Source organism: Myotis yumanensis, unplaced genomic scaffold (assembly GCF_028538775.1).
Source record: "Myotis yumanensis isolate MYYU_CA2020_CCGP unplaced genomic scaffold, mMyoYum1.0.hap1 SCAF_3, whole genome shotgun sequence".
NCBI lineage: Eukaryota > Metazoa > Chordata > Mammalia > Chiroptera > Vespertilionidae > Myotis > Myotis yumanensis.
In genome coordinates, this window is record NW_027223754.1 from 85835763 (window position 1) to 85862806 (window position 27044).

Genomic DNA, 27044 nt, shown 5'->3' on the forward strand with positions numbered 1-27044 from the left:
CTTCTGCAGTGTCTGCCCCGTCCCAGTTGTCTGGCCCCTAGCTGCTTCCTCCCTTGAAGCACAGTAGAAGGAACGGGTTTTTCTTGTGGATTGGGTAGTATTCCTCCCAGTCACTTTCACCTTGCCTTTTGAATTATTAATGTTGACTTTAAAAAAGATTTTGTGAAACAGAAGTCTATTTCCAAAAGTAAGAGCTAAGACAAAGTCATTAAAAAGAGAAGAAAGAAGGGTGGTGGAGTAGCAAGTACTGGTAGATGTGAATTGCATAAAGATTAAGACGATAAGGACACATATGTAATACCTTAATTAATAAAGAAAAAAATATATAATTTAAAAAAAAATAAAAAAGGTATTGAACTTAAAAAAAAAAAAGGACTAAGATAAAAGTCCGAATCTCCCTGGCACCCTCTAGAGGTGACTGGAGAGCTAAACTCATTCAGGCCTCACTCCTGGTACTGAACTATCTACACTAATAAAAGACAAAGATGCTAATTGACCGTACCTTCACTACGCCCATTAGCCAGTCAGAAGAGTATACAAATTAACCCAACAAAGATGGCCGTTAAATTTGCATACTGCAGGTGGGGTGGGCAGCACAGACCGGCGAGGCGGGGCCAGCAGCCTGCGACGCTGCCCGCTGGACCCGGGACCCGGACCCTGGATCCGTGACCCGGCGAGGCGGGGCCGGCAGCGCCCGATGCTGCCCGGGGGATCCGGGCCTTGGATCCGTGACCTGGTGAGGAAGCAAAGCGGCGGAGAAGGGAGAGAGCCCAGGTGGCAGAGAAGGGAGGGAGCGAGGCAGCGGAGAAGGGAGTGAAGCCTGCCTCGGTGGGCTTCGCTCCCTTCTCTGCTTTGCTCCGGTCTCAGGAAGCCCTATTCTTGCAGGAATCTTCCTACAATGGGCCTCTAGTCTATCTAATAATAGGATAATACGCAAATTATCCTAATTGGTCAGGATGCCATCATGTAACAACCGGTTAGCAGGCTGCATCCCCGCTCCCTGCTCAGGCAGCTGTGAGGCCTGGGGTAGGTAGGATAGGATACGATAGGAGGGGATAAGAAAGGAGAGGGAGAGGAAGGCAGGCCTGCATGCAGACAGGCTGAGAGGAGAAACAGAAATACAGAAAGGGAACAAGAAAAAGACTCAGGAATGGAAAAGGGAAGGAAACTCAGGGCTGCATGCGGGACGGGGTGGCGCGGAACCCCGCCCAGACGTGGGAGGAGGGTGGTGGCCCCCAGCATGGGCTGTTGGCAGGGAGGTGCCTGCGGGTCCTGGGATGGAGGGGTGGACGGTCCGAGGCCTTCTGGGAGGAGGCGCTCCTGCTTCATGGCAGCAGTGCCTGGGCCACATGGGCCTCGGCCACCCTTGCTGGGCTGGGCACCCCGTGCTGGGACGGGAGGTGCAGCTTAGCTGGGGCAGAGTCAGACACTAAGGAGGGTCCCCCTTTCATCCCTGAGGACTAGACCCCAAAGACACTGGCCGGGGTTAGGTTTGTGGCGCATTAAGTATACTTTGTTGACTAGAAGTTGGGGCATCCCAGGCAGGGAATGGGAGAAGGACGGCGGCGGGGAGGCTGAGGAAGGGGGGGCAGTGAAGGCCTGGCCAGGGCTGGGCCCTGGGCCAGGGGTTAACACCCCCTGAACAGAAGCTTTAATATCAAAGTGCGCTCAGGCGGGGCTGAAAGCAGGTCCAAGAGAGGAAAGGGGAAGGTTTAAAAGAGAAACCAGTGATCGTGGCAGGGGATGGGGGGGTAATAAGAGGGAGGGAGGCAGGGTTCAGGCTCACAAGGGAAAGGAGAATGGGGGGGCAGGGTGGGAGGAGTAAGAAGGAGACAGACATGGGGAATGAAGGGAGGAGGGAGGGAGGGAGGGAGGGAGGGAGAGGGGCCATGGGAGGTTCAAAGGGAGGGAGGGAAAGAAAGCAGGAAGGAGAAGGATGCTAAAATGGGGTGAGGCCAGGAAAATCCTATCTAATAAAGAGGGAATATACAAATTGACAGTCACAAAGATGGAGGCGCCCAGTCCCCTCAGCCCCCGCCGGAGTCCCCCAGTCCTTTTCCCCTACCGGGGGGGCGGGGGGAGATAGCAGGTACGTGGTGCAGCTGGACCCACCTTCAGCCTCCCAGCCCCCCAGGGCCGGCCCGAGGCGCAGGCAAAACTTGGATGTCGGCTGCCCAGCTTCGTAGGGCCGGCCTGAGGTGCAGGCAAGCCTCAGATGTCAGCTGCCCAGCCACCCAGGGTGGGCCCAAGGCACAGGCAAGCTTTGGATGGCGGCTGCCCAGCCGCCTAGGGCCGCCCGAGGCTCAGGTAACCAGGGCTGGCCGAGGCTTGCGCTGCCGGCAGTGGCAGCAGCAGAGATGTGATGGGGGCATTGCCTTCCCCTGATCGCCGGGTCACCTCCCGCCCCTGAGGGCTCCTAGACTGTGAGAGGGGGCAGGCTGGGCTGAGGGACCCCCCCTCTAGTGCATGAATTTTCATGTTCCGGGCCTCTAGTCTATACTAATAAAAGGGTAATATGCTAATTAGACTGGATGTCTTCCAGACATCCTTCCCGACAAAGCTAGAGGCTTGGCCAACCTGTGCAAATTGCCCCCAGGCCCCTCACCCAGGCATGCCTTACCCCGAGCAGAGACCCCCACCCCGATGGGGGCATGGCCAGCCTGCAAACAGCCCTCAGCCCCTCACCCAGGCAGGCCACACTCCCCAGCGGGGACCCTCACCCTGATCAGGGTCGTGGCTGGCCTGCAAACAGCCCTCAGCCCCTCACCCAGGCCAGCCACGCCCCCTAGTGGAGACCCCCACCCTGATGGCGGCGTGGCCAACCTGTAAATCGCCCCAGGCCCCTCACCCATGCTGGCACCGCCCCCAGCGGGGACCCCCACCCCGATGGAGCTGTGGCTGGCCTGCTAACCTTGATGGGCCCCTCGTCTAGGCGGGCCCTGCCCACCAGTGAGGACCCCCACCCCGATTGGGGCAGCTGGCTTGTAAACTGCCCCAGGCCCCTCACCCAGGCTGGCACCATCCCTCAGCGGGGACCCCCACCCTGATCGGGCGTGTGGCCGGCGTGCAAACCATCCCAGGCCCCTTGTCCAGGCTGGTCCTACCCCCAAGGGGACCCCCACCCCAATCCGGGACCCCCTTCAGGGCAGACCAGCCGGCCCCCACCTGTGCACCAGGCCTTTATACTAATAAAAGAGTAATCTGCTAATTAGACCAGACGTCCTTCCAGACAAAGCCATGGTGGCGGGGCTGAGGCAGAGGTGGTTAGGGGTGATCAGGCCGGCAGGGGAGGGCAGTTAGGGGGATCAGGCTGGCAGGCAGGTGAGCAGTTTAGGAGATTGCAAGAGAAATCCCAGATTGGAGAGAGTGCAGGCTGGGCTGAGGGACCCCCCCCCGTCCCCATGCACGAATTTCATGCACTGGGCCTGTAGTCTATATCAAAGAGAAACATGCAAATTAATCGTCCCTCCGTGATGCTCACAAGCCACGCCCACCAGCCAATGAGGAGTGGCTATGCAAATTAAGCCAACAAAGATGGCAGGTTAATTTGCATACACAGGCACCAGGCAGCCGGGGGCGGGGCAGGTACTTCCCCCGCATTGCCATGGCGACACTGGGGAAGTTCCAGCCCCGCGGCCACTTGCGCGCACACGGGCACCAGGGAGCCAGGGGTAGGGCGGCGCATGTGGACGCTGGGGAGCCAGGGGCGGGGCAGGAGCTTCCCCCGTGTTGCCATGTCGACACAGAGGAAGCTCCCGCCTGGCTGGCATGTGCACGCAGGTGCCGGGGAGACAGGGTCGGGGCAGGAGCTTGAATGCGCGCGGTAGCTGGGGGCGGGGCGGTGCACGCAGGTGCCGGGGAGCCGGGGTCGGGGTGGTGTGTGCAGATGCCAGGGGTGGGGCAGAAACTTCCCCCATGAAAGTTCCCGCCCCATGGCCACTTGTGTGTGTCCGGGCACCAGGGACCCGGGGTCAGGGTGGCACGTGTGGACGCCAGGGAAGCTCCTGCCTGGCTGGTGTGCGCACGCAGGTGCCAGGGAGCTGGGGTCGGGGTGGGGTGTGCAGATGCTGGGGAGCTTGGGTCGGTGCGGCGTGCGCGGATGCCGAAGAGCGGGGTCAGGGCCGCACGTGCGGAAGCCGGAGGCGGGGCCTGGAGTTTCCCTCACGTCGCCATGGCTGCACCCCACTGGAGTGCATGCGTGGACGCTGGTGGAGATTCTCGCTCCGTGGCCACTTGCACGTATGCCAGTGCCAAAAGGCTTGTGTTCCCCGGGAACAGGTGTCCTCGGGAGCCAGGCCACCCCGAGCCTGTAGGCCCACGCCTAGGCCTGGAGCGACCGGGGTCCCAGAAGGTGACAGAGGGTGCACATCGGGCTGAGGGGACCCCCCTTCCCTGTGCACAAATTTCGTGCACCGGGCCCCTAGTAGTTAAATAAAAAGAAGAAACAGAATATAAGAGTGAGGGGAGTTTAAAAGGAGAAGTTAGTAAGAAAATTAGGTACAGGGTGATTTTTTTTTAAAATGTACTTGGACATCCCCTGAGTGCTCGCAGACTGTGAAAGGGCGCAGGCTTGGCTGAGGGACCCTCCCCGCCACCCCGCTCCCATGCACAAATTTAGTGCACTGGGCCTCTAGTATCTTCATAAAGAGGACATTTTTTTCTTCATACCAAACATTCCATGATGTGGTAAGGGCTTTCTATAGAAAGGCTTTCAGTTTTGAGTTCCTTGAGTTTAAAGAATTACTTCTTGCCCTAACTGGTTTGGCTCAGTGGATAGAGCGTCAGCCTGCGGACTGAAGGGTCCCAGGTTTGATTCCGGTCAAGGGGTTGTGGGCACATCCCCAGTAGGGGGTGTGCAGGAGGCAGCTGACCGATGTTTCTCTGTCACCAATGTTTCTAGTTCTCTATCCCTCTCCCTTCCTCTCTGTAAACCTTAAAAAAAAGAAAAGAATTACTTCTTGATCTTCCTTTGCCTGCCGATAGTGCTTGCAAACCTGGCAAACGTTCCTAAAACCTGCCAAACTTTCTGTAAGAAGTGTGGCAAGCATCAACCCCACAAAGTAACACAGTACAAGAAGGACAAGGATTCGCTGTATGTGCAGGGAAAGTGGCGTTATGACAGGAAGCAGAGTGGCTATGGTGGGCAGACTAAGCCGATTTTCTGAACAAAGACTAAAAGTGCAAAGAAAATTGTGCTGAGCCTTGAGTGCGTTGAGCCTAACTGCAGATCTAAGAGAATGCTGGTTATGAAGAGATGCAAGCATTTTGAACTTGGAAAAGATAAGAGAAAGGGTCAAGTGGTCCAGTTCTAAGCTTCATATTTTGTTTTATTATATGACAATAAAATCTTGATATGTTCAAGAAAAAAAAAAAGAATTACTTCTTATGAAACACTCTTTTTTAAATGTAGAAAACACTTTATTTTTTAAGTATACATATCATATCTAAGTAAATGTCATGCAATATTCATTGTACCAATTTATTAAAGTTACGTACATGTTCCTATCAGATTGAAAAGAAATTCGAACCTCACTTTAAAACTTATGTTTTAAAGAGAAAAACACAGTATTTCTTCAGTGTAGGTTTATTAAACACTTTGTAGAACAAGATCTTAACCTGTTTGTGTTTCTGCTTTCTGAGAGAGTTAATGTACTTACCGACGCTTCTAACCAAGAGAGAACCTGAGACCCTGGGACACTCACTCCCCTTGTTTGCAGGGATTGGCTGACGTCTCCCGCCCCCGTGGCTATTGCTTATATATGGCAAAAGGGTTTTTAGCTTTTATAACCTAAGAGAAAACAAAGGATTTTTTTGTTTGCTCGTGGGTTTGTGTAATCATTGAAGCTAAATGTTGCTGATCTGTGATATAAAAAATGCCTCCTGTTTTCCATATTTATTCTTGGGCTAGAAATAGTATATATCATATAAAGACTATAAAGTTTCATAGCCTTTATAATTCAAGCTTTTTATTTAAACATTGTTGGATTATGTGGCATAAACCTTGTTTCATTATTTAATAAACTGGACTACTATATAATTATAAAAATGATTTATGATTATTTCACATAAATAGAAACATTTGAACTAAGACATGCTCCAAAGAGTAGAAATAGCATTTGGGAAAGTGGTTGCAGACATTTTTCTCTGCCTAGAGAAGTTACTGGGATCATCTTATTGCCTGGATACCCATTATCTGAAATATTCTGCGGCTCAGTAGAAGCCAGTGAATTTGCTGCATGGGTTGGGTTGGCAAGGTACTGTGGAGATTAAGAACATCAATGTGCCCTAGCCAGTTGCTCAGTGGTTAGAGCATTGGCCTGTGGACAGAAGGGTCTCAGGTTCAATTCCAGGTCAAGGGCACATACCTTGGTTGCAGGTTTGACCCCCAGCCCTGGTCAGAGCGCTTTCAAGAAGCAACCAATTAATGTGTCACTCTCACATCAATGTTTCCCTCCCTCCCTCCCTCCCTTCCATTCTCTCTTTAAAGATCAATGGGGCCCAGCCGGTGTGGCTCAGTTATTTTAGTGTGGACCTATGAGCCAGTAGATCATGGTTCCATTTCCGGTCAGGGCACATGTCCAGGTTGTGGGCTCAATCCCCAGTGTGGGACATGCAGGAGGCAGCCGATAATTGATTCTCTCTCATCGATGTTTCTATCTCTCCCTCTCCCTTCCTCTCTGAAATCAATAAAATATATTTTTTAAAAAGATGGGGAAAAAAAATCCTCTAGTGAGGATTTAAAAAAAAATTAAAAGAAGAAAAAAAGGACACCAATATGATTACATCAGTGCCCTGAACTTTCAACTTCCCTCTGCCCTCCTAGTAGTTGATGCTGGCTTGGGGCAGGAGCTGGGGTCCTTGGCTAACTGTGTCCCAGGCAGAGATACCTCTGGTTGGCATAAAATAGCCAGTGGGGTGAAATACAAACATGGTTCATTAATTTTTTTACTTAAAAGTATTTTCTAGGTGCCTGTTTTCTTAACATTTAAATCAAACAGTAGTTTATTGAAAAAATAGAATTGGAAAAAAGAGGGAGATGTTTTGTTTCAGTTTTCCTACCTAAGAGATTAAATGACATACCCATACACAATTGACTTTGTATGAGGGTCAGTGAGAACAGCTGGCAGCTGGTGTGTCCCAAATGCCTGAACAGTAGAACTTCCACTTTGATCATTGCATCTGTTAGACACAATTGGCTTTAAATCCAGGCTATTTGTTGTTAAAGTGTTAGCTGGAAAAATCTACAGCGTAAATTATCAGTAGATGATGAGTAAATCATTTGGAAGCAAGGCATGGGAGTATAAGACAAGGGTAGTATATAAATCTGTTTCTTGAAAGCTTGATGCAAATAATGGAACCAAAAGCACCAAGAGCAAAATACTGGAAACAAACTCTATATTGATAGGTATGGACCAGGTTAAATAAACTGGTCCACCCATGTAATGGCTTACTGTGTGGCACATGAGAAGGAGTTAGATCCCAGCCTGCTCACCTGGAAAGATGTTCATGATATGTTATTAAATAGGAAAAAGTTGAGATGCAGACTCCTATGTATATCATGATCTCATTTCTTAGGAAGAAAGCATAAAACTTATGTAAGTAGGGAATGTATTTAAAGGGTGTGCATTAGGGTTCTCCAGAGAAATAGAACCAATAGGTGTGTGTGTGTGTGTGTGTGTGTGTGTGTGTGTGTGTGTGTGTGTGTGTGATTTATTTTAAGGATTAGGCTCGTGATTGTGGAGGACTGATAAGTATGAAACCTGTACGTTATCAGGTTAGCAGACTGGAAACTCAGACAGGATTTCTATGTTACAGTCTTGAGTCAGAAGTCCTTCTCTTGGAAACCTTGTTTTTATTTCCCCTTAAGTTCTTTAACTGATTGAATGAGGCCCACTTGTGTAATGGAGTATAATCTTTAAAAAAAATTATATATATATATCTTGATTTCAGAGAGGAAGGGAGGGGGAGAGAGAGATAGAAACATCAATGATGAAAGAGAATAATTGATTGACTGCCTCCTGCATGCTCCCTACCAGAGATAAAGTCCTCAATCTGGGCATGTGCCCTGACCGGAAATCGAACCATGACCTCCTGGTTCATAGGTCGATGCTCAATCACTGAGCCATGCTGGCCGGGCTGGAGTATAATCTTAAAGTCAACTGATTGCAGATGTTATTCAACATCTCTAGAATACCTTCATAGTAACATCTTGTGTTTGCTGTACAACTGGGCACCAAAGCCTGTCCAACTTGACACAGAATTTAACCATCACAGGGTGGAAACAATTACTAATATTTTCTTTATGCAGAATTGTATTATATTGGTTCTAAAAGTTTATGTTTTATAATTTAAAACAAAATTTTTAGAGCAAAATGGACTGGCTTGGAATTAAGATGTGCAAGTTACGGTAAGTGGTGGAAAATTGGAGCTGCAGTAAATATACTATTTATAGTTTAATGATATAATATTTCTAAAATCATATTAAATATCTGTCAAGCTTAAAATTGAGCTGAAAGAATGGGAAACTTTTGCTTTTTCAGTTTTAACTATTTTCTTTTTATTCAATGAAGTTAATATTTTATTCAAAAAATTTTTAATATATTTTTATTGATTTCAGAGAGGAAGAGAGAGGGAAAGAGAGAGAGCAATGTAAATGATGAGAGAGGATCATTGATCGGCTGCCTTACGCACACCTCCCACTGGGGATTGAGCCTGCAACCTGGGCATGCACACCAACCGGGAATTAAACTGTGACCTTCTGGTTCAGAGATTGACGCTCAACCACTGAGCAACACTGGCTGGGCGATAATTTAAAATTTTTTTAACTATTTTTTTTGACAGTAGGGGGAAACCTCCAGATAGAGTGCATCATGTGGACTATGTACCTATTCTGTAAACTCCTGGGGGTGTTTTACATAATTGTTAGTCTCCTTCTGACCATACTATTTTCAAATTGTTCTGTTTCATTGCATTATATAGTGGCAAGAGCTGCATTTTCTCTTATGAGGTTTTACTTCATTAATTGTAATCTTGCAAATATATTTCAGAAACACTCCATAGTACTTTATGAAAAGAGAAGCTGACTAGATATAAGCTATTACAGATTTTCACTGAATGTATGTGTGAGAGTTTTGATGATTCTAGACTTAAAAGGAATCCATATCTTAGAGCCAGGTTTACAAACATCCAAGAACTGCTTAAGGCTACTGGCAGACTTCATCTTGAATTGCATCACTACTCTATTTTGTGCTTTTTTTTCTTTTAATACTAATTTGCACATAGTAGATAGTGCCATAAATACTCTTGCATTAAATGGAAGCAACCTACTAAGATTTGCTCTTCTGGGATTTTTAATGTGCTGTGTTATCTCAAGATCACAAGGAGTCAGTGAGAATTGGGGTGAGAGTGCTACAGGTAGCATTTCCTACTGATTGCTTTATTAACCAAGTTGCAGAGAAATCAAAACCTCTGTCAGCCTGTGTTCAGGTCAGGCTAAGATTTTTAAAAATTGTGGTAAAATATACATAAAATAAATTTACCACTTAAGCCATATTTAAGTGTACAGTTCTGTGACATTAAATACATTCACACTGTAGTACAACTACCACTATCATCCATCTCCAGAACTTTTGAGATAAATTGTTTTGAGTGGATCTTGGTCCTTTAATTCATTAGCAGTGTTTATGTTTATGGCCCCGTTATTGGCCCAAGCTAGAAGATAAGATCCCAGAACTTACAACGGGATACTGGGTTTTTTTGGTAGTGTAATACGCATAACAAAATTTACTATCTTAACCATTTTTAAGTGTAGAGTTTAGTGGTCTTAAATACATTTACATTGTTGTGCAACTATCACCACCATCCATCCGTATAACTCCATCTTGTAGAACTGACACTCCATATCCAGTAAACAACTCCTCACTCTCTCCTCCCAATAGCTCCTGGCAACTACCATTACACTTTCTGTTTTTATGATTTTTGACTAATTTAGGTACCTCATATATGTAGACTCATTCAGTATTCATCCTTTTGTTACTAGCTTATTTGACTTGGCATAATGCCCTCAAGATTCGTCCATACTGTAATATATTACAGAGTTTCCTGCCTTTTTAAGGCTGAATAATATTCCATTATATGTATAGACCACATTTTGCTTATCAATCCATTGTTGATGGATACTTGGTTACTTGTACATTTTAGCTACTGTGAATAATGCTGTTATGAACATGGGTGTACAAATATCTCTTTGAGACCCTACTTTTACTCTTTTGTGTATATTCCCAGAAAGAATTGCTGGATCATATGATAGTTTTATTTTTAAATTTTTGAGGAACTGCATACTGCTCCGCAGTGACTGTACCATTTTGAGATTCCATATGAATTTTAAGATGGGTTTTTCTATTTCTTCACAAACTGTCATTGGGATTTGGATAGGAATTACACTGAATCTGTAGATTGCTTTGGGTAGCATTGATATTTTAACAATATTACATTTTTCAATTCATGAACATGAGATGTGTTTCCATTTACTTATGTCTCAATTTCTTTTAGCAATGTTTTATAGTTTTCATTGTACATGTGTTTCACTTCCTTGGCTAAGTTAATTCCTAAGTAGTCTATGCTTTTTGATGCTATTGTAAATAGAATTTGGTTTTGTAATTTCCTTTTCAGATTGTTTGTTGTTCATGCAGAGGAATCCGACCTATTTTTGTGTGTTGACTTAGTATCCTGCTACTTTGCTGAATTATTAGTTCTAATAGTATTTTTGGTGGAATATTTAGGGCAGTGATGGCGAACCTTTTGAGCTCGGTGTATCAGCATTTTGAAAAACCCTAACTTAACTCTGGTGCCGTGTCACATATAGAAATTTTTTGATATTTGCAACCATAGTAAAACAAAGACCTATATTTTTGATATTTATTTTATAGATTTAAATGCCATTTAACAAAGAAAAATCAACCAAAAAAAAAAAGAGTTCACGTGTCACCTCTGACACGCGTGTCATAGGTTCGCCATCACTGATTTAGGGTGTCTACATGCAAGATCATATCATCTGCAAGCAGAGATACTACTTTTACCTTTTTTCCAATTTGGGTGCTTTTTATTTCTTTTTCTTGCCTAATTACTCCATTTAGAACTTCCAATACTATGTAAAATAGAAGTGGCGAAAGTGAACATCCTTGCTTTGTTCCTGATCTTAGAGGAAAGGCTTTCAATATTTCACCATTGAATATGATGTTCATTGTGGGCTTTTTTTCTTCCTTCTGTTGATGTGGTGTATTACATTGATTAATTTTCATTTGTTGAACCATCCTTGCATTCCAGAAATAAATCCAAGTTGGTCATAATGTATAATCCTTTTAATATGCTGCTGAATTATGTTTGCTAATTCATAATTTTGTTCTTTGCTCCTCTTCCACTAAGAATTGAGTCAATTTCCCTCCCTTTGTGTCTGGCCTGCCCATAGTGACTTGCTTTGCAGAGAATGCAACAGAAGTGACCTCCTGTGACTTCTGAGGCTAGTTCTACATTAGCCTTTGGGAACTATCTCTAAGCCATAAGCCCCTGAAAGACCATGTGGAATGACCAATGGAGAAGCTCTGAGACTACATGAGGATGTAGAGATGTACAGTCAGTCTCCAGCTGTCCAGCCTGTGGACATTCATGTCACCCCAGCTATGAATCAGACATGAACAGAGACGATTCTTTTTTGTTGTTGTTGTTAAAGTTCCTTTGTTTAAATATATATTTTTTAATTGATTTCAGAGAGGAAGAGCGAGGGTGAGAGAGATAGAAACATCAATGATGAGAGAGAATCATTGATCAGCTGCCTCCTGCATACCCCACACTGAGGATTGAGCCCGCAACCTGGGCATGTGTTCTTGACCAGAATGGAACCCGGAACCCTTCAGTCCACAGGCTGACAGTCTATCCACTGAGCCAAACCAGCTAGGGTGACGATTCTTTTCTTACGTGCCCTGAAGAAATTCCTGACCCACAGAATTATGAAAGATAACAACAAAATGGTGGTTCTTTTAGGGCACAATTTTTGGGTCAGTTTGTTAGGTAGCAATAGATAACAGGAACCAAATTATTCCCCTATTGAAAAATATTTAGGTTGTGTCCATTTTTTCTTCATTACGAACTATATTTTACATGTACTTTTTGAATATTCAAGAATTTCTCTAGGATAAATTCTCAGAGACATAATTGCTGGATAATAGAGCTATCTTTTCTCTTTGTTTCTCCACCCTCTGTTTTGATAATTGTTGGCAAATTCCCTCTACAAAGAGCATATAAAGGTGACCTTTTTCCTTCATTCTCCCAAATATCTTTGATGACTCACTTCATCTTCTGTATTTTGTTCACTTATGTCTAAATCAGGGGTGGGCAAACTTTTTGACTCGAGGGCCACAATGGGTTTTTAAACTGGACCGGAGGGCCGGAACAAAAGCATGGATGGAGTGTTTGTGTGAACTAATATAAATTCAAAGTAAACATCATTACATCAAAGGGTACGGTCTTTTTTTTTTTTAGTCTTATTTATTTCAAATGGGCCAGATTCGGCCCTCGGGCCGTAGTTTGCCCACAGCTGGTCTAAATGAAAGAGAACAACTTCTACCCTACCTACAGGGCTGCAATTTAGTGATTAAAAGTGAAATCAGAATAACACCTTACAAACAAAATGTTATTTACTGTAATATGGGGACCTTGTTCATTTATGGATGAGCCAACTTTGACCTCATCTTTGTCCTTTTCACAAGATAGCCTGTGTCTTCTCATTGTCCTCCCACCCCCACTTGCATACACATGATATGAATATGTATGTATGTATTATATGTACATATACACAGATAGATGCAATGTGAGTATTTACTGTACCAATTTGAATTAATTTATGGGAACAATTACCAAAACTTGAATTAAATAAATATATTATAAGAATTATAGCAGAGAAACCAAGATGGCGGCATAGGTAATCACCTATACATGCTGCCTCTCACAACCACATCAAAATTACAACTAAACAGCAGAACAACTACCATCCAGAACCGCGGGAAAGCTGGCTGAGTGGAAATTCCACAACTAGAGAGGTGAAGAAAGCTCATTGAGAGCGGTAAGAGGTGTGGAGGTGCGGAAGGTGCTGGCACCTTGATGTGCTGTTCTTTAAACCGGGAGGGAGATACTAGCTCCTGCTTGCTCTGAACTCCAGGTCCCAGCAAGACTCTGGGGGACCCAAACGCATATGGGGAGAAATTGGACTGTCCGGCATCGGGACAGGAACGAGAGGGTGGCTTACTCTTAGAGGTGCTTGCAGCGACCATTGTTCCTGCACGAGTGCACGGGACGCGGAGAACCAGGGACTTTTCTGGTTCAAGGTAGCCATTGCTGTTTGCTCCGCCCTGGTGATTATCAGAGACCCCGCCCCACACAATTTACAACCCCATCCAAGCTGTGCGCATCGGCTTTTGCATATGAATGGCCTGTCCTTTCGCCTAAAACAAACTGCAGCTGGGTCAGAGAGCCCCAGAGATTCCAAAAGAAGGCCCACTACCTGACAGCAGCAGCGGCCTTGCTTCACATCTGGGACACGTCTGGGCACTTCCAAACCCCATACAAAGAGGAGGAATCTTCAGATGTCTCTGTAGCTCCTGCTGGGCGGCCCCAGACAGTGGCTGACCTTGCACCTCCTTGGAGATCCAAGAGCCAGTGTACCCAGTCAGTGGTCAGAGTGAGACTATAGTGGATTACAACTCTTTTTAAAAAATATATATTTATTGATTTCAGAGAGGAAGGGAGAATGAGAGAGAGATAGAAACATCAATGAGAGAGAATCATTGATCGGCTGCCTTCTGCACGCCCCCTACTGGGGATCAAGCCCACAACCCAGGCACCTGTCCTTGGCCAGAATCCAACCATGGACCCATCAGTCCATAGGTCGACACTCTATCCACTGAGCCAAACCGGCTAGGGCTGGATTACAACTCTTCACATCCATAAGAGACACACTCAAGCAGCAGACTCAGTGAGCACCAAAGCTCTACTGAAGCAAGTCCTGCCCCATAAGGGTGTCTCCTTTGCAACAGATCTTCCAGTGTAGATACAGCTGGTCATCACAGCCAATTGGTCTGGAGGTCAATTCCTCCCAGTGATACCAACAGCAATCAAGGCTTAACTACAACAAGACTATGCACACAGCCCACAAAGGGGTGCACCAAGAGTGTCCACCTGTGGTGACTGGGGAGGCTGAGACACTGGGCCCTATAGGACACCCACCACACAAGACCATTCTATCAACTCAAGGAGACTTAGCAGCTACCCAGTACATAGAAACAAACACAGGGAAGCAGCTAAAATCTGGAGACAAAGAAACATGTCACAAATGAAAGAATTGGAAGAAAGCAAAATACTGGATATAGAGTTCAAAACCATGGTTATAAGGCTACTCAAGAATCTATGAGAAACCTCTGAGAAATTTAGTGAGATCTTCAAGGATATGAAAAAGGACCAATCAGAAATTATGCATACACTGACTGAAATAAATAATAATATAGAGAGATCCAACAGCAGACTAGAGGATCCCAAGAATCAAGTCAAAGATTTGAAATACGAAGAAGCAAAAAACACCCAACCGGAAAAGCAAAAAGAAAAAAGAATCCAAAAATATCAAGATAGTGTAAGGCGCCTCTGGGACAACTTCAAGTGTATCAACATCCAAATTATGGGGGTGCCAGAAGAAGAGAGAGAGCAAGATATTGAAACCTATTTGAAGAAATAATGACAGAAAACTTCCCATACCTGGTGAAAGAAATAGACTTACAAGTCCAGGAAGTGCAGAGAACCCCAAACAAGAGGAATCCAAAGCAGACCACAACAAGACACATCATAATTAAAATGCCAAGGGCAAAAGACAAAGAGAGAATTTTAAAAGCAGCAAGAGAAAAACAGTTAGTTACCTATAAGGGAGTACCCATACGACTGTCAGCTGATTTCTCAACAGAAACTACGCAGGCCAGAAGGGAGTGGCAAGAAATATTCAAAGTGACGAATACCAAGAATCTACAACCAAGATTACTCTACCCAGCAAAGCTATTATTCAGAATTGAAAGTCAGATTAAGAAAAAACTAAAGGAGTTCATCATCACCAAACCAGTATTATATGAAATGCTGAAAGGTATTCTCTAAGAAGAGGAAGAAAAAGGTAAAGATAAAAATTATGAGCAACAAAGTGACAACAAATACATATCTATCAACAAGTGAATCTAAAAATCAAGTGAATAAAAAATCTGAAAAACAGAATAAACTGGTGAATATAATAGAATCAGGGGCATAGAAAAGGAGTAGACTGACAATTCTCGGAGGTGGGAGGAAGGGAGCGTGGGGGGTGTGGTAAGAGATTGGACAAAAATCTTACACTTATGGGCGAGGACAATGGGGAGGGTAAGGGCATAAGGTGGAGTGGGAACCGGGTGGAGGGGAGCTATGGGGGAAAAAAAGAGGAACATCTGTAATAATCTGAACAATAAAGATTTATTTAAAAAAAGAATTATAACAGAATTAAAACTGCAACTGTATTTGTCATGTCCTCTAGTGCTTCTGGGAATAAGTTAATTACTAGCTGGTAACCGGAAGAGATTTGACTTGTAATACAGAGTATAAACATGGGTCCATCGTAGGAAATTTGTACTTCTTTGGTGGGGGGGGGGGGGTTAATATTTGTTAATATAGATAATATTTGTCCATACAGAAAAGAGCACTAGAGTCTGAAGCAGAAAATTCAGTTTCTACTATATTTTGAGCAACCACTACATTGCTTAAATGTATATAACTTATGCTCAGCCTGAGTGGCTCAGTGGTTGAGCATTGACCAATGAACCAGGAGGTCACAGTTCGATTCCCCGTCATGGGCTCGATCCCCAGTGTGGGGTGTGCAGGAGGCAGCTGATCAAAAATTCTCTCTCATCATTGATGTTTCCATCTTTCTCTCCCTCTCCCTTCCTCTCTGAAATCAATTAAAAATATTAAATGTATATAACTTCTATGCTAGTATTCTGCAAAATTAAAGCACCCCATGAAAACTGCTATTACTTTGTTTCACTACTCCTGTCGCTTCCCCACCCCTACAGAGCCAGCTGGTGACTAGGCACAGCTGTTCTTCCTTAGCTCCCTCAATTCTTCAAGAATAATCCAGGCACTATTGTGTTGCATTATCTACCTTCCTCTTCTCTCATTTGAGAGAGGCAGGGGGTTTTATAAGCTGGTATATAGAGCGCCTCAATTAATCTGAAAGATAATCATATCAATTTGAAATTCTAGAGTACATATACTTATGGGAATAGAGGATTAAGTTTTTCCGAGTTTCATTTCTTAGGCTGGTGCACCTGCATACTCCCTTTGATCCTAAGCAAAGTGATTGAGGATGTGATTCAGCTGCAGACAATGTACATTATACCCAGCAAGCAAGCAGAGCCGTTAAGCATGGTCAGGCTGACCCCACCAGGAGCCAAGACATCATCTCACCACTTAAAAACCACGAAGAGTAGTTGAATTCTGCTGGCCCCCAGGACCAATGCAATTGCATTCCTTTCCCAACCTCACCCTAGTCCATTTCTCCAATATAATCCTGTCCCCTGCACCTTGCTATAAGACAGGTTTTGGATGCTTGTAAGCTCCATGTCTTCTTGGTTGGCTGGCCTTCTCAATAATCGCGTTATATGATTCAACCCTGCCTTCATTATTGGACATTGCGACAGGCAGCCCAAACCCCCCACCCCGGGGGTTCCCCGGTAACAATTTCACCTCACAGTACCAGTAGCTGATTAAACATTCAGCGTTGGCACAAATCTTTTCCAGGGATACCATGACCTGCATTGCAAACTTTTAATATCATGAATCACCAGTTGGTAAAAAATATTTTAAGGAATTAGACAATTTTAGAAGAGAGTAGATTGATCATGGATTTGGAAAAATCTGCATTGGAAATGCATTTGGGAGAGAGTGTGTTTATATTTGGCTGTTGAAGGATGATGTTTGCATCACAAAACTCAGGAGGATTAACTTCATTTTCTGAGATTTTGGGAACTAGAGGTCAGTCTGATCTGAAGAAGAGAAAGCATGTTTTAGGTACTTAAACAGATAGATATACATATCTGTACATATCTAGGAAATAGTGGTGGATTGATGTGATGGAGCAACAATACTCTGAAGCTGGGTTGAATAATTAAAACAAAAACCTTACTCTTTAGTGCAGAATTCATTGCAAAATAAGGAGGAGGAGGAGACAGAGGAAGAGGAAAAGAAGAAAATTACCTATTAGTAATCCCAACCATCTGTCAATGTTTTGGGAGTGTTTTTTTGGGTAATAGGATCATACACTATCATTCTTCTTAATTATATCACAATAATTTTTACAAACATAAATATTTTCTACAACATTGGAGTTTTAACTCTTGACTTTGAGAGGTAATTTTTGACTTCAGAAAAGTTGCAAAAGTAGTAGAGTCCAGGTGTGCTTAGATAACTGTGTGCAATAATCAAAACTGGAAATTAACATTGGCACAATACTATTACCTAGCTACAGACCTTGTTGGAATATCTGTATTTTATTCTATAGTTTTCCCTTTTTCTATTCGAGGATCCAATCCAGGTTCCGACATTGCATCTAATTGTCATATCTCATCTCCAGTATATAATAGTTCCCCAATCTTTCCTAATTTTTTATGACCTTGACACTTTTGAGTAATACTGGTGAATTTTGTAGGACATCCCTCAATTTGAATTTGCCTGATGTTTTCTCATATTTAGAATGTGGTTTTGCATTTTTGGCAAGAATATCACCGAAGCGATATTGTGTCCTCGATCTGTCATGTTAGGAGTTCTATGATGATGCTGTATACTTTGATTACTTCGTTAAGGTGATGTCTGCCAGATGTTTCCACTGTAAAGCTATTAGCTATTAATACATATCTTGGGGAGATCATTTGTCCAATTTCTGTTTCTCCTCACACTTTCACCCACTAATTTTAGCATCCATTCTTACATATGCCTGGTACAATTGTTGCTATTTTCTTCATTCTTTCCATAGTTACTGTTTTGGAATTTTTCTAAGGTAGATTGTCTCTTCTCCCCAATTTACTAATTCAATCATTTATATTAGTATGGACTCACGAGTATTTATATTATTATAAATTATGATACAATACTATTGTATTTTTGTTGTTCAAGTCTACAACATGGTTAAAAAAAATAATTCTTTATTCCTGAAAGTATTGCATATGTCCCTTTTTCCTCACTGGCCCCCTCCAGCTTACCCCCTGTCCCTCTTGCCCCAAGCCTTCTACAACATGATTTAAATGGCAGAATAATATTCCAATTATTGGAATAATATTCCAATCAATGTTGGACATTTTGATTGTTTCCGATTATTTGATAGTAGTAGTAATGATATCCGATGCACACAAATCTTTGAATGTTTATGTTTTCATAAATTAGTTTTCTAACAGCGGAGTTACTGGATGTTGGAAATGTTTGTATTCGTGGTTTTGTTCCAGGGAGCCGAAACTATCAACAGGTCAGCAAGGCAATCACAGTACACACACTCCACCCAGACTACCCAGCTGTGAGCGGAGGCAGTAGTACATCCAGGAGCTCACAGAAAGCCCCTGCCGGCAGAGTAACTTAGTACAACTGTCGTGAGCAACACGTAACAATAAAGTTATGGATGTTGAGGAAAAGACTTCCGGTAGGGGCACTTCTATTTCCGTCAGGATCTTTTCAGCCTTCTCCCTCCACGTCTACATCGCAACCGGAAATATTTGTACCGGTTTAAAGCCACGTCTGTCCTGACCTCAGTCCCGCCCACACACTGTGGAAGTGCTTCCGGGTTCAGGTTGTTCCTCTCGGTACGCCCAGCCCTGCTGCCGGTGCTTAGCTGGAAGCCCGTCTTTCCCGGAAGTGGCCCGGGCCAGTCCTTCGGGGTCCCCATTGCCCCGCTGCTGCTGAGGGCCCCGGTGGCGGCGGCAATGGCGGAGGCGGCGCTGCTGCTGCTGCCCGAGGCAGCGGCTGAATCGGACGCTTGGGAGAGGCTGGCTCTCTGGGATCGGAGACCCGACACCACGGCGCCGCTGACCGACAGGCAGACGGACTCGGTGCTGGAGCTGAAGGCGGCGGCGGAGAACCTGCCCGTGCCGGCCGAGGTGAGGTGCCGCGCGGGGACTGGGCTGAGGGGTTCCTCCGGCGCGCGGGTGGCCCTTGGCTTTGCAGACCCCTGGCCAGGGTCTCTCTTCGCTCCTCCCTGGTCTCGGTGGCGGCTCGGGTGGGCGAGGTCCCTCACAGTCCCGGGCTGTCGGGCCTCACACTCTCCCTTCCCGCGCGGGGACGGCACCCAGCCCTCCCCTGCGGCATGGGGCGGTTGGCAGGAGCCTTGCCCTGGGCTTACTGCCCCGGTGTCCCTGATGTCAGCGAGGCATCATTCTGCTGCCCACCATCCCGCAGGAGGAGAGGGCACCGAACTCGAAATGCTTTGCTGCACAACAGCCTCCTGTTGGTACTCGTTTACCACCTTCGTGAAGAGCGCAGCGTCCTTCTTCCCCGGGCCGACCCAAACTCGGTCCTGAGCGACAGTGCCTTCGCGCACATTGAGGAGTGCAGGTTAGGGGAGGTCCATTTATGGTACCTAGTGGAAAGCAGTGAAAACCAATTTTCTGGAAAGCTGGGTCAGTACATTATTCCATAAGGCTGGATTTTGGTTTCAGTGTCAACGTTTTTATTCCTAATTACCTTTGGGATAGTATGCTTATGACTGATAGGGTGATTCAATTCAGTTAGTTATAATAGCGTTTTATGAATTGTCAGATGCTTGACAACTCTTTTCTAGTTGTGAGGCCAGGTTTAGGAGGATTATTTTATTAGGGATGATAGTTACTTTTGATGTTGGAAGCATTCTTTTTAATTTTAAGAAAATTGTTGTTACACAAAGGTTGTCACATAATTGGATATTTCTCTGCTTTGTACACAATTATTACTCACCACAGAAAGGCTGCTTAACTTTAAAAAATTTTTTTTATTGATTAAGTTATTACATATGTGTAAGGCTGCTTAACTTTTCACTGGATGATGGCAAGCATGAAAATCCCCATTTTAACAGAATAGTAGTAAAAATGCCTCTGATTTAAGTTGAAAGATGTATATTGGTACATGGCTCTTACACTTAGTTACCTGGAAAGTACAAATATCTTTTTATAAAGAAATACAAAACAAATTATGTGTAGGCATGGGTAATGAATGACAGCAGTAAATCTTTATATATGTTGTCAACTAAAACCAGTAACTGATGGTTATAGTGATGTTAAACATTAGCCATCCTTTTCTTCAGTCATTTTCTTCAGGGGACTTCTCCGAAGCACTACCTCGGGCTTCCTCTCACAGTTCTCGCTGATAATGGTAAAGCGCTGTTCTAGGCTTAGAACACGCCACCTCCCACACACCTCCTATTCCTCCCATTTCACCCATTGCAGCGTCTTTCTCTTCTTTAGGAATTTCTGTGACCACAACTTCTGCTGTGGTTAACAGAGAGGCCATTCTAGTACCATCCAATAAAGCAGTTCTTACAATCTTCATTTGCTCAATGATTCCTTTTTATACCATATTCGCAGAATCTCCAAGCACAGTGTCATAGCCACCTTCTGAGGAACTTTGCATAATCTTTTTCAACTATCCACAATCCCTCAACACCTGCATTCTTAGCAGTGTTTATTGCAGGAATTTTGAGTGCTTTTTAAAAAAATAATTTCTATACCAATTGTTTTATTTTCATGGGTTTAATGAGTCCAAGGCTGGAATGGACTGAAGCAGGGCACAACCCCTTCCCAGAGCAATGTCTTCTTCAACAGCAGCTTGTGCAGCATTGAGGGCATGTTACTCTCTTTCTTTTCATTCATTTCCACATCACTTGTGCCAGCAAACTTCAGCACAGCTACTCCATCTGTGAGTTTTGCCAGACATTCATTTAGTTTTTCCCTTTCATATTCCTTTTCAGATATCTAACTGTTGGATGATTTCTTGAATATGTTTTAAAATTTGAGCCATGTCACCTTTTCCTTTCAAGAGCATGGCATCATCTTTGGTCACAGTGACCTCTCCAATCTTTCCTAACATGAGGCTGAACATTTTCAAAATTTAGAATTAATTCTTCTTCTCCAAACACTGCACCACCAGTAGCAATAGCCATGTCTTTAAGCTGGTTCTTTCTGTTGTCACCAAAACCTGGAGCTTTGACTGCTACAACCAGAAAACGAACTTTTAGTCTAGTCAAAATGAGTGTACTTAGAGCTTCTCCATCAACATCTTCGGCAATTATGACCAGGGCTTACGGTGAGCATTGGCAGTTTCAAGAGCAGGTACAATGGACTGAACTCTGCAAATTTTCTTTCCACTCAATTGAACATAGGCATCTTGGAATTCACATTTCTGACCTTTTGATGTATTAATGAAGTATGGAGAAATATAACCTCGATCAAATTTCCATGCCTTCAGTAATTTCTAATTCATCATTCAGTGTTTTTCCATCCTTTAACTGTGATGATGCTGATTCTTTCAACCTTTTTCATTGCATCAGAAATGATGTTGCCAATTTCTTTGTTTCCATTTGCAGAAATCATAGCAACCTGAGCAATTTCTTCAAGGGTTGTCACAGGTTTAGACTGTTTTGTAAGTTCAGCAATTACAGCATCAACAGCTAACATCACACCTGATTCCCACTGGATTAGCACCTTTGCTAATTTTCTCAAAGCCTTCCTTGGCAGCAGAGTGTGCCCATATAGTAGCAGTAGTGGTGCCTCTTCATTTTTATTATTGGCAACATCTTGAACAAATTTAGTGCCAATATTTTTGTATTTATCTTTTAAGTCAATGGACTTTGCAATGATCACACCATCTTTTGTTACTTTGGGATTTCCCTAACTCTGTCCAGTCAGTAATCACTGTTCTTCCCTTTGGCCCCATAGTAACAGCTACAGTGTCAGCTAAAAGGTCTACACCTTACATCAGGGGTGGGGAACCTTTTTTCTGCAAAGGACCATTTGTATACTTATAGCATCACTTGAGGGCCACACAAAATTATCAGTTTAAAAATTAACATGCTATATTTGGTTAAACATTTGGTTAACTCACCCCTAATGCCTTGGCAGGGCCAGACCTAATGATTTTGGCCCAGGGACCGGACATTCCCAACCCCTGCCTTAAAGCATTAAGGCTAAAGTATCTGTATCAAAATTTATATCTCTGACATAAGCCCGACTGCGATAAGGAGCCAGTGCCCTAATCTGGCAAAGGACTTCATGTAATTGAAGCATTTCTGTGGGGTTAGCAACAGGGCTTGTGAGCAGTGAGGCAGGCTGTGGCAAGTGAGGATGAAAGCATTGTTTTTATACTAGAGGCCCGATGCACCAAGATTCGTGCAAGAATGGGCCTTCACTCTGGCCAGATCCGCCTTTCTGCCTTCCCACACTGCCCAGAGGCCCAGAGGCCCAGAGGCCCAGAGGCCCAAAGCGGATGGGGCAGTGTGGAACACCTGCGTCCCGCCCCGCCCCCTGCCGCTTGGAGCCTGCGTATGCAAACTAATCTGCCAGCTTTGTTTTAATAGTTTGCATACCCACTCCTGATTGGCTGGTGGGCGGCGTGAAGGTGCGGTCAATTTGCATCTTTCTCTTTTATTAGTGTAGATGATTTGGAATTGTGTCCAAAGGCAGATTAAATCTCTAGAGACTTAAACTTTTTTTTTCTGCCCTCAAACTTTAGAGGTTAAGAACTCTGATTTGAAAGTTGCTTCACTTTTATTATTTCATGCTTTGCCATAAAATAGAGGTGTTCTTTCTTGGGTTTCTCTCCACCTCTAGGATGCTATGCTGGAAGTGGATTTGAAATAAATGAGGAAGTAGGTGGAAATTTCTTTGGTTTGATGATCAAAGTCTTTTATGCTCTGTAAATATTCTAGTTGGTCTGATTTGGCCTGATACTGAAGCAAGATGGACATCACAGCAGAAGTGGGGGTATTTCATAAGAAATATAACCCAATTTGTTTTTATTGTCATGGGTCATAAACTTTTATTTCTTATTCTCATTGAACTTAAAGGAAAAGGTTTTGAGCGAAGTAAATGGAATCCTCATTTTCACCCCATTCTTTCACATTTATGTAATATAATACCTATCATTAGCCTTATGTAGTCATTGAACATATGTACTCTGGGCTAAGAATTGAGGATAGAAAGATATGTCAAGATCCCTAGCTTCATGTTGCTGACATAATTGTGATGATCATGAGCATGTATAAAAGAACAAGAAGGGTAATTTCAGATGGTGATCCATGACATAAGGAAAAAACCAGGCTGGTATGACACTAGGGATGAGGCGTGCCTTTAGGCAAGGAAGGAAGGCCTTTCTAAGAGAGTAACAGTCTAAGATGAGAACTTATGATGGAAAACAAGAAGCTAGTCTTGCAAAGATAAGTATTAAGTGTAATATTTAAGCTGGAGGAAAAAGTAATGCAGTCATGGGTAGGGGATGAGCTTGACAAGTTCCAACATTCAGTGAGGGTCTTCTGGTACATGCAGAATGAAATAACCTGTTATTTACTCAACCTGAAATCTTTAAGGGGGAAGTTCTCATTGCTCTTCAGCCCTCCATAGCCTCATTTCCCTTTACTAAAGTGTTTATATGTCTGGTGGGAAGACTTGGAATTGAGTTTTTTCTCCCTTTTCCGCCATTACCACTCTTAACAGTGGTGCTGAAAAAGAATGCCTCAATTTTTATTCTGTCCAAACAGTATATCTCTAAAGGATTTTCCATAGTGTTTCACAATTTTCATGAGATAAATTACATCCTGAACAGCTGGAACTAGGCAAGTTAGTTGAATAGCAAGAGTCCAGCTAACTCTTAGCAAATATCATAAAGCCATTAACTTCTTTAGAAAATAGCTTTCTCTTTTATGAAGGAGAACTAGTCTTATCTTGGAAGGAGTTAGATAAGGGAATTTGTGGTGGAAAATTTTCAGGAGAATATTACAGTAGGTGGACTGGTTTCTTGTAGCCAGGGCATTTTTTTTTTCTTTCAGTAGTGAGGGCCATTTTCTTTTCTGCTGGACTTAGTAATTCGTTTTCTTTTTTAAAGTATATTTTTATTGATTTCAGAGAGAAGAAGGGAGAGGGAGAGAGAGATATAAACATCAGTGATAAGAGAGAATCATTGATTGGTTGCCTCCTGCACACCCTACACTGGGGATTGGGCCCACAACCCAGGCCTGTGTCCTGATGGGGAATGGAACTGTGACCTCTTGTTCATGAGTTGAAGCTCAGCCACTGAGCCATCCCGGCCGGACCGGACTTAGTAATTCTTGATAAAAGACTAAAATAATTTGCCCTGAAATTTACTTCTAATTTACTGTTACAGTTCTTTTCCTAAAGCCTGTGGAACCTTAGACATGATGTTTAACTTTTCTGAGCCCTTTTAAAAAATATATATTTTTAAATTGATTTCAGAGAAGAAAGGAGAGGGAAAGAGATAGAAACATCAATAGCGAGAATCACTGATTGGCTGCCTCCTCCACACCCCACACTGGGGATCGAGCCCATAACCCGGGTATGTGCCCTGACGGAATCAAACTGTTACCTCCTGGTTCATAGGCCAACGCTCAGCCACTGAACCATGCCAGCCAGGCTGTTTTATTCTTTATGATAGCTCTTATAAGTTGTAAGAAGAAAATGAAATCATGTAAGTAAAGTGTACATGGCAAGCTACCTGCTAATATTTTTCATGTACTTTTCCCCTCCAAATGTTTAATACCTAAAAAAATAGATTAGAATCTTATGATCCTGAACTGGTACAAGTGCCACTCAGACCAAAGGTATGAAAAGAAGAGATTAGTACCTCAAAGAAGGTTCTAAGACTCAATCTTTATCTTTTCAATGATTTGTTGCGAACAAAGACAGTAACGTCAGGTTTCATTTAGGGAATAAATTGATTAGAGTGTTTATAAAAGTGATATTCTCTAACCCAGAACTGTGCAAGAAGTAAAGTTTGGGAGAGTAAGGTGTATTTGCTTGCTCTTTCCTGGGCCTGTTCAGCTGGTCAGGCAAGGCTTGATGGTTTATTGTAATTAGTATTTAATATGTTAGTGTCTCTATTTGCATAAACTAGACAATAGTATTCTATGACTGCCAATCAGGAAGCTAGATCTGAGCTCTTCTCTCTCTGGTGGTAAATGTCTGCTCCTTCTGGAAGCCAGGGCAGGTGAGTCAGCGACATTCAGTCATCTCCACTTCAGGAGTGAGTGAGAGGTCAGACAGGAAAATTTGTGACAACACCACCCTACTTCCTGATTTGCCATTCTGTTCCAGGTGCTTTGAGAAAAGAAGATAGTTGGTAAAGTGCCTAATAGGAGATTTTCTCATATGCTATTTTCCCCTTTTTATTGAATTTATTGGAGTGACACTGGTTAACAAAATTATGCAGTTTTCAGGTACACAATTCCACAACACATCATCTGTACACTGTATTGTGTGTTCACCACCCCAAGACAAGTCTCCTTCCATCACCATTAATCCTCCCTATACTCTCCTCCGCTTCCCCCCACACCCCCCTTACTCCAGCAGTCACCACACTGTTGTTTGTATACATGAGTTTTTTCTTTCTTTTTTTTTTTTTTATTAAATATTTTATTGATTTTTTTACTGAGAGGAAGGGAGAGGGATAGAGAGTTAGAAACATCGATCAGCTGCCTCCTGCACACCTCCTACTGGGGATGTGCCCGCAACCAAGGTACATGCCCTTGACCCGAATTGAACCTGGGACCCCCTCCAGTCCGTAGGCCAACGCTCCATCCACTGAGCCAAACCAGTTAGGGCACAAAAACATTTTTGCTGCCTGGGAGCTGAAACCTAAATGAGGCAGTACTCACGGATCGGATCGTCTCATCTTTTCTCTCTCTCTCTCTTTCTCGTTGAAATTATTGGGGAGACACCAGTTCATAAAACCATATGGGTTTTAAAATAAAATAAAAAATGAATAAATCAGATATGAATAAATAGGAATCTTTGTATGGAACTAAACAAAAAACAACAACAACAAAAACATACAGGTTATTCAAGTGGACAACTCAAGAAAATATCATCTGAATACATACCTACCACATCCAGTTTTCAAGCGGGAAGCGTCATCGGAGCGCACGCTGCCCATGGAGCCCAGTGCATCAAGTCCCTCCGTCCTCATGGATTTCTTATCCGCCCGCCCGCCCGCCCCTTTTCTTTCTTCTCTTTTGCGGCCCACAACCTCCACACCCCACCCAACATCCATGGTTTTCAGCACAGGTAGGAGGTCTTTCCAAGGCTTGTCCACAAAGCCCGGACATACAGGCCATGAACGGTCAACTCGACCCTAGAACAGTTTAGATCTCTGCCCCGACAAGCATGTGGGGTGGGAAGCTGTGGCAGTGCCTCGGGAGGTTGTGGGTTTCAGCAGGCGGACAACTCAGGACACGTGAACACATGCCAGCACATACTACATGCAGCTCTGTTCCGGTTGGGGCGCGGGGCGAGGGGGTGTCGTAGCGGGAGTGCACCCGGCCTCTCTGGACCCGAGTTTTTTCTTTATTGCTCAAACCTCCAGCCTCCACCCCTCACCCCCAAACAGCTGAGAGCCTGCTCTCTATCTATGAGTCTGTCTCTATTTTGCTTGGTAGTTCAGTTTGTTCATTAGATTCCAAATATGAGATTCCAAATATGAGTGAAATCATATGGTACTTGTCTTTCTCTGATGGGCTCATTTCACTTAGCGTAATGCTCTCCAGGTCAATCCATGCTGTCACAAAGGGTAAGATTTCCTTTTTATGACCTAGTAGTACTCCATTGTGTAAACCTACCACAGTTTTTTTATCCGCTCATCTACTGATGGACACTTGGGCTGCTTCCAAATCTTGGCTATTATAAATAACTAGAGGCCTGGTGCACAAAAATTGTGCCCGGCCTGTACCCTCTCGCAGTCTGGGACCCCTT

At 43.9% G+C, this 27044-nt stretch overlaps 1 protein-coding gene and 2 pseudogenes across 1 annotated transcript in view; 2 read left to right on the forward strand and 1 right to left on the reverse strand.

Annotated features, from left to right (window-relative positions):
- The first annotated feature begins 4171 nt into the window (after positions 1–4171).
- Positions 4172–6046, forward strand: LOC139006229 (large ribosomal subunit protein eL42-like; annotated as a pseudogene).
- Positions 6047–18921: 12875 nt separating this feature from the next.
- Positions 18922–27044, forward strand: part of COG3 (component of oligomeric golgi complex 3) — an 86992-nt gene continuing 78869 nt past the window's right edge. The window contains exon 1 of the mRNA XM_070409047.1: positions 18922–19196. Within this exon, the coding sequence (XP_070265148.1) occupies positions 19023–19196 (174 nt within the window). The 5' untranslated portion in view covers positions 18922–19022. The remainder of the gene's footprint in view (positions 19197–27044) is intronic.
- LOC139005047 (60 kDa heat shock protein, mitochondrial pseudogene) lies at positions 20422–26346 on the reverse strand (annotated as a pseudogene).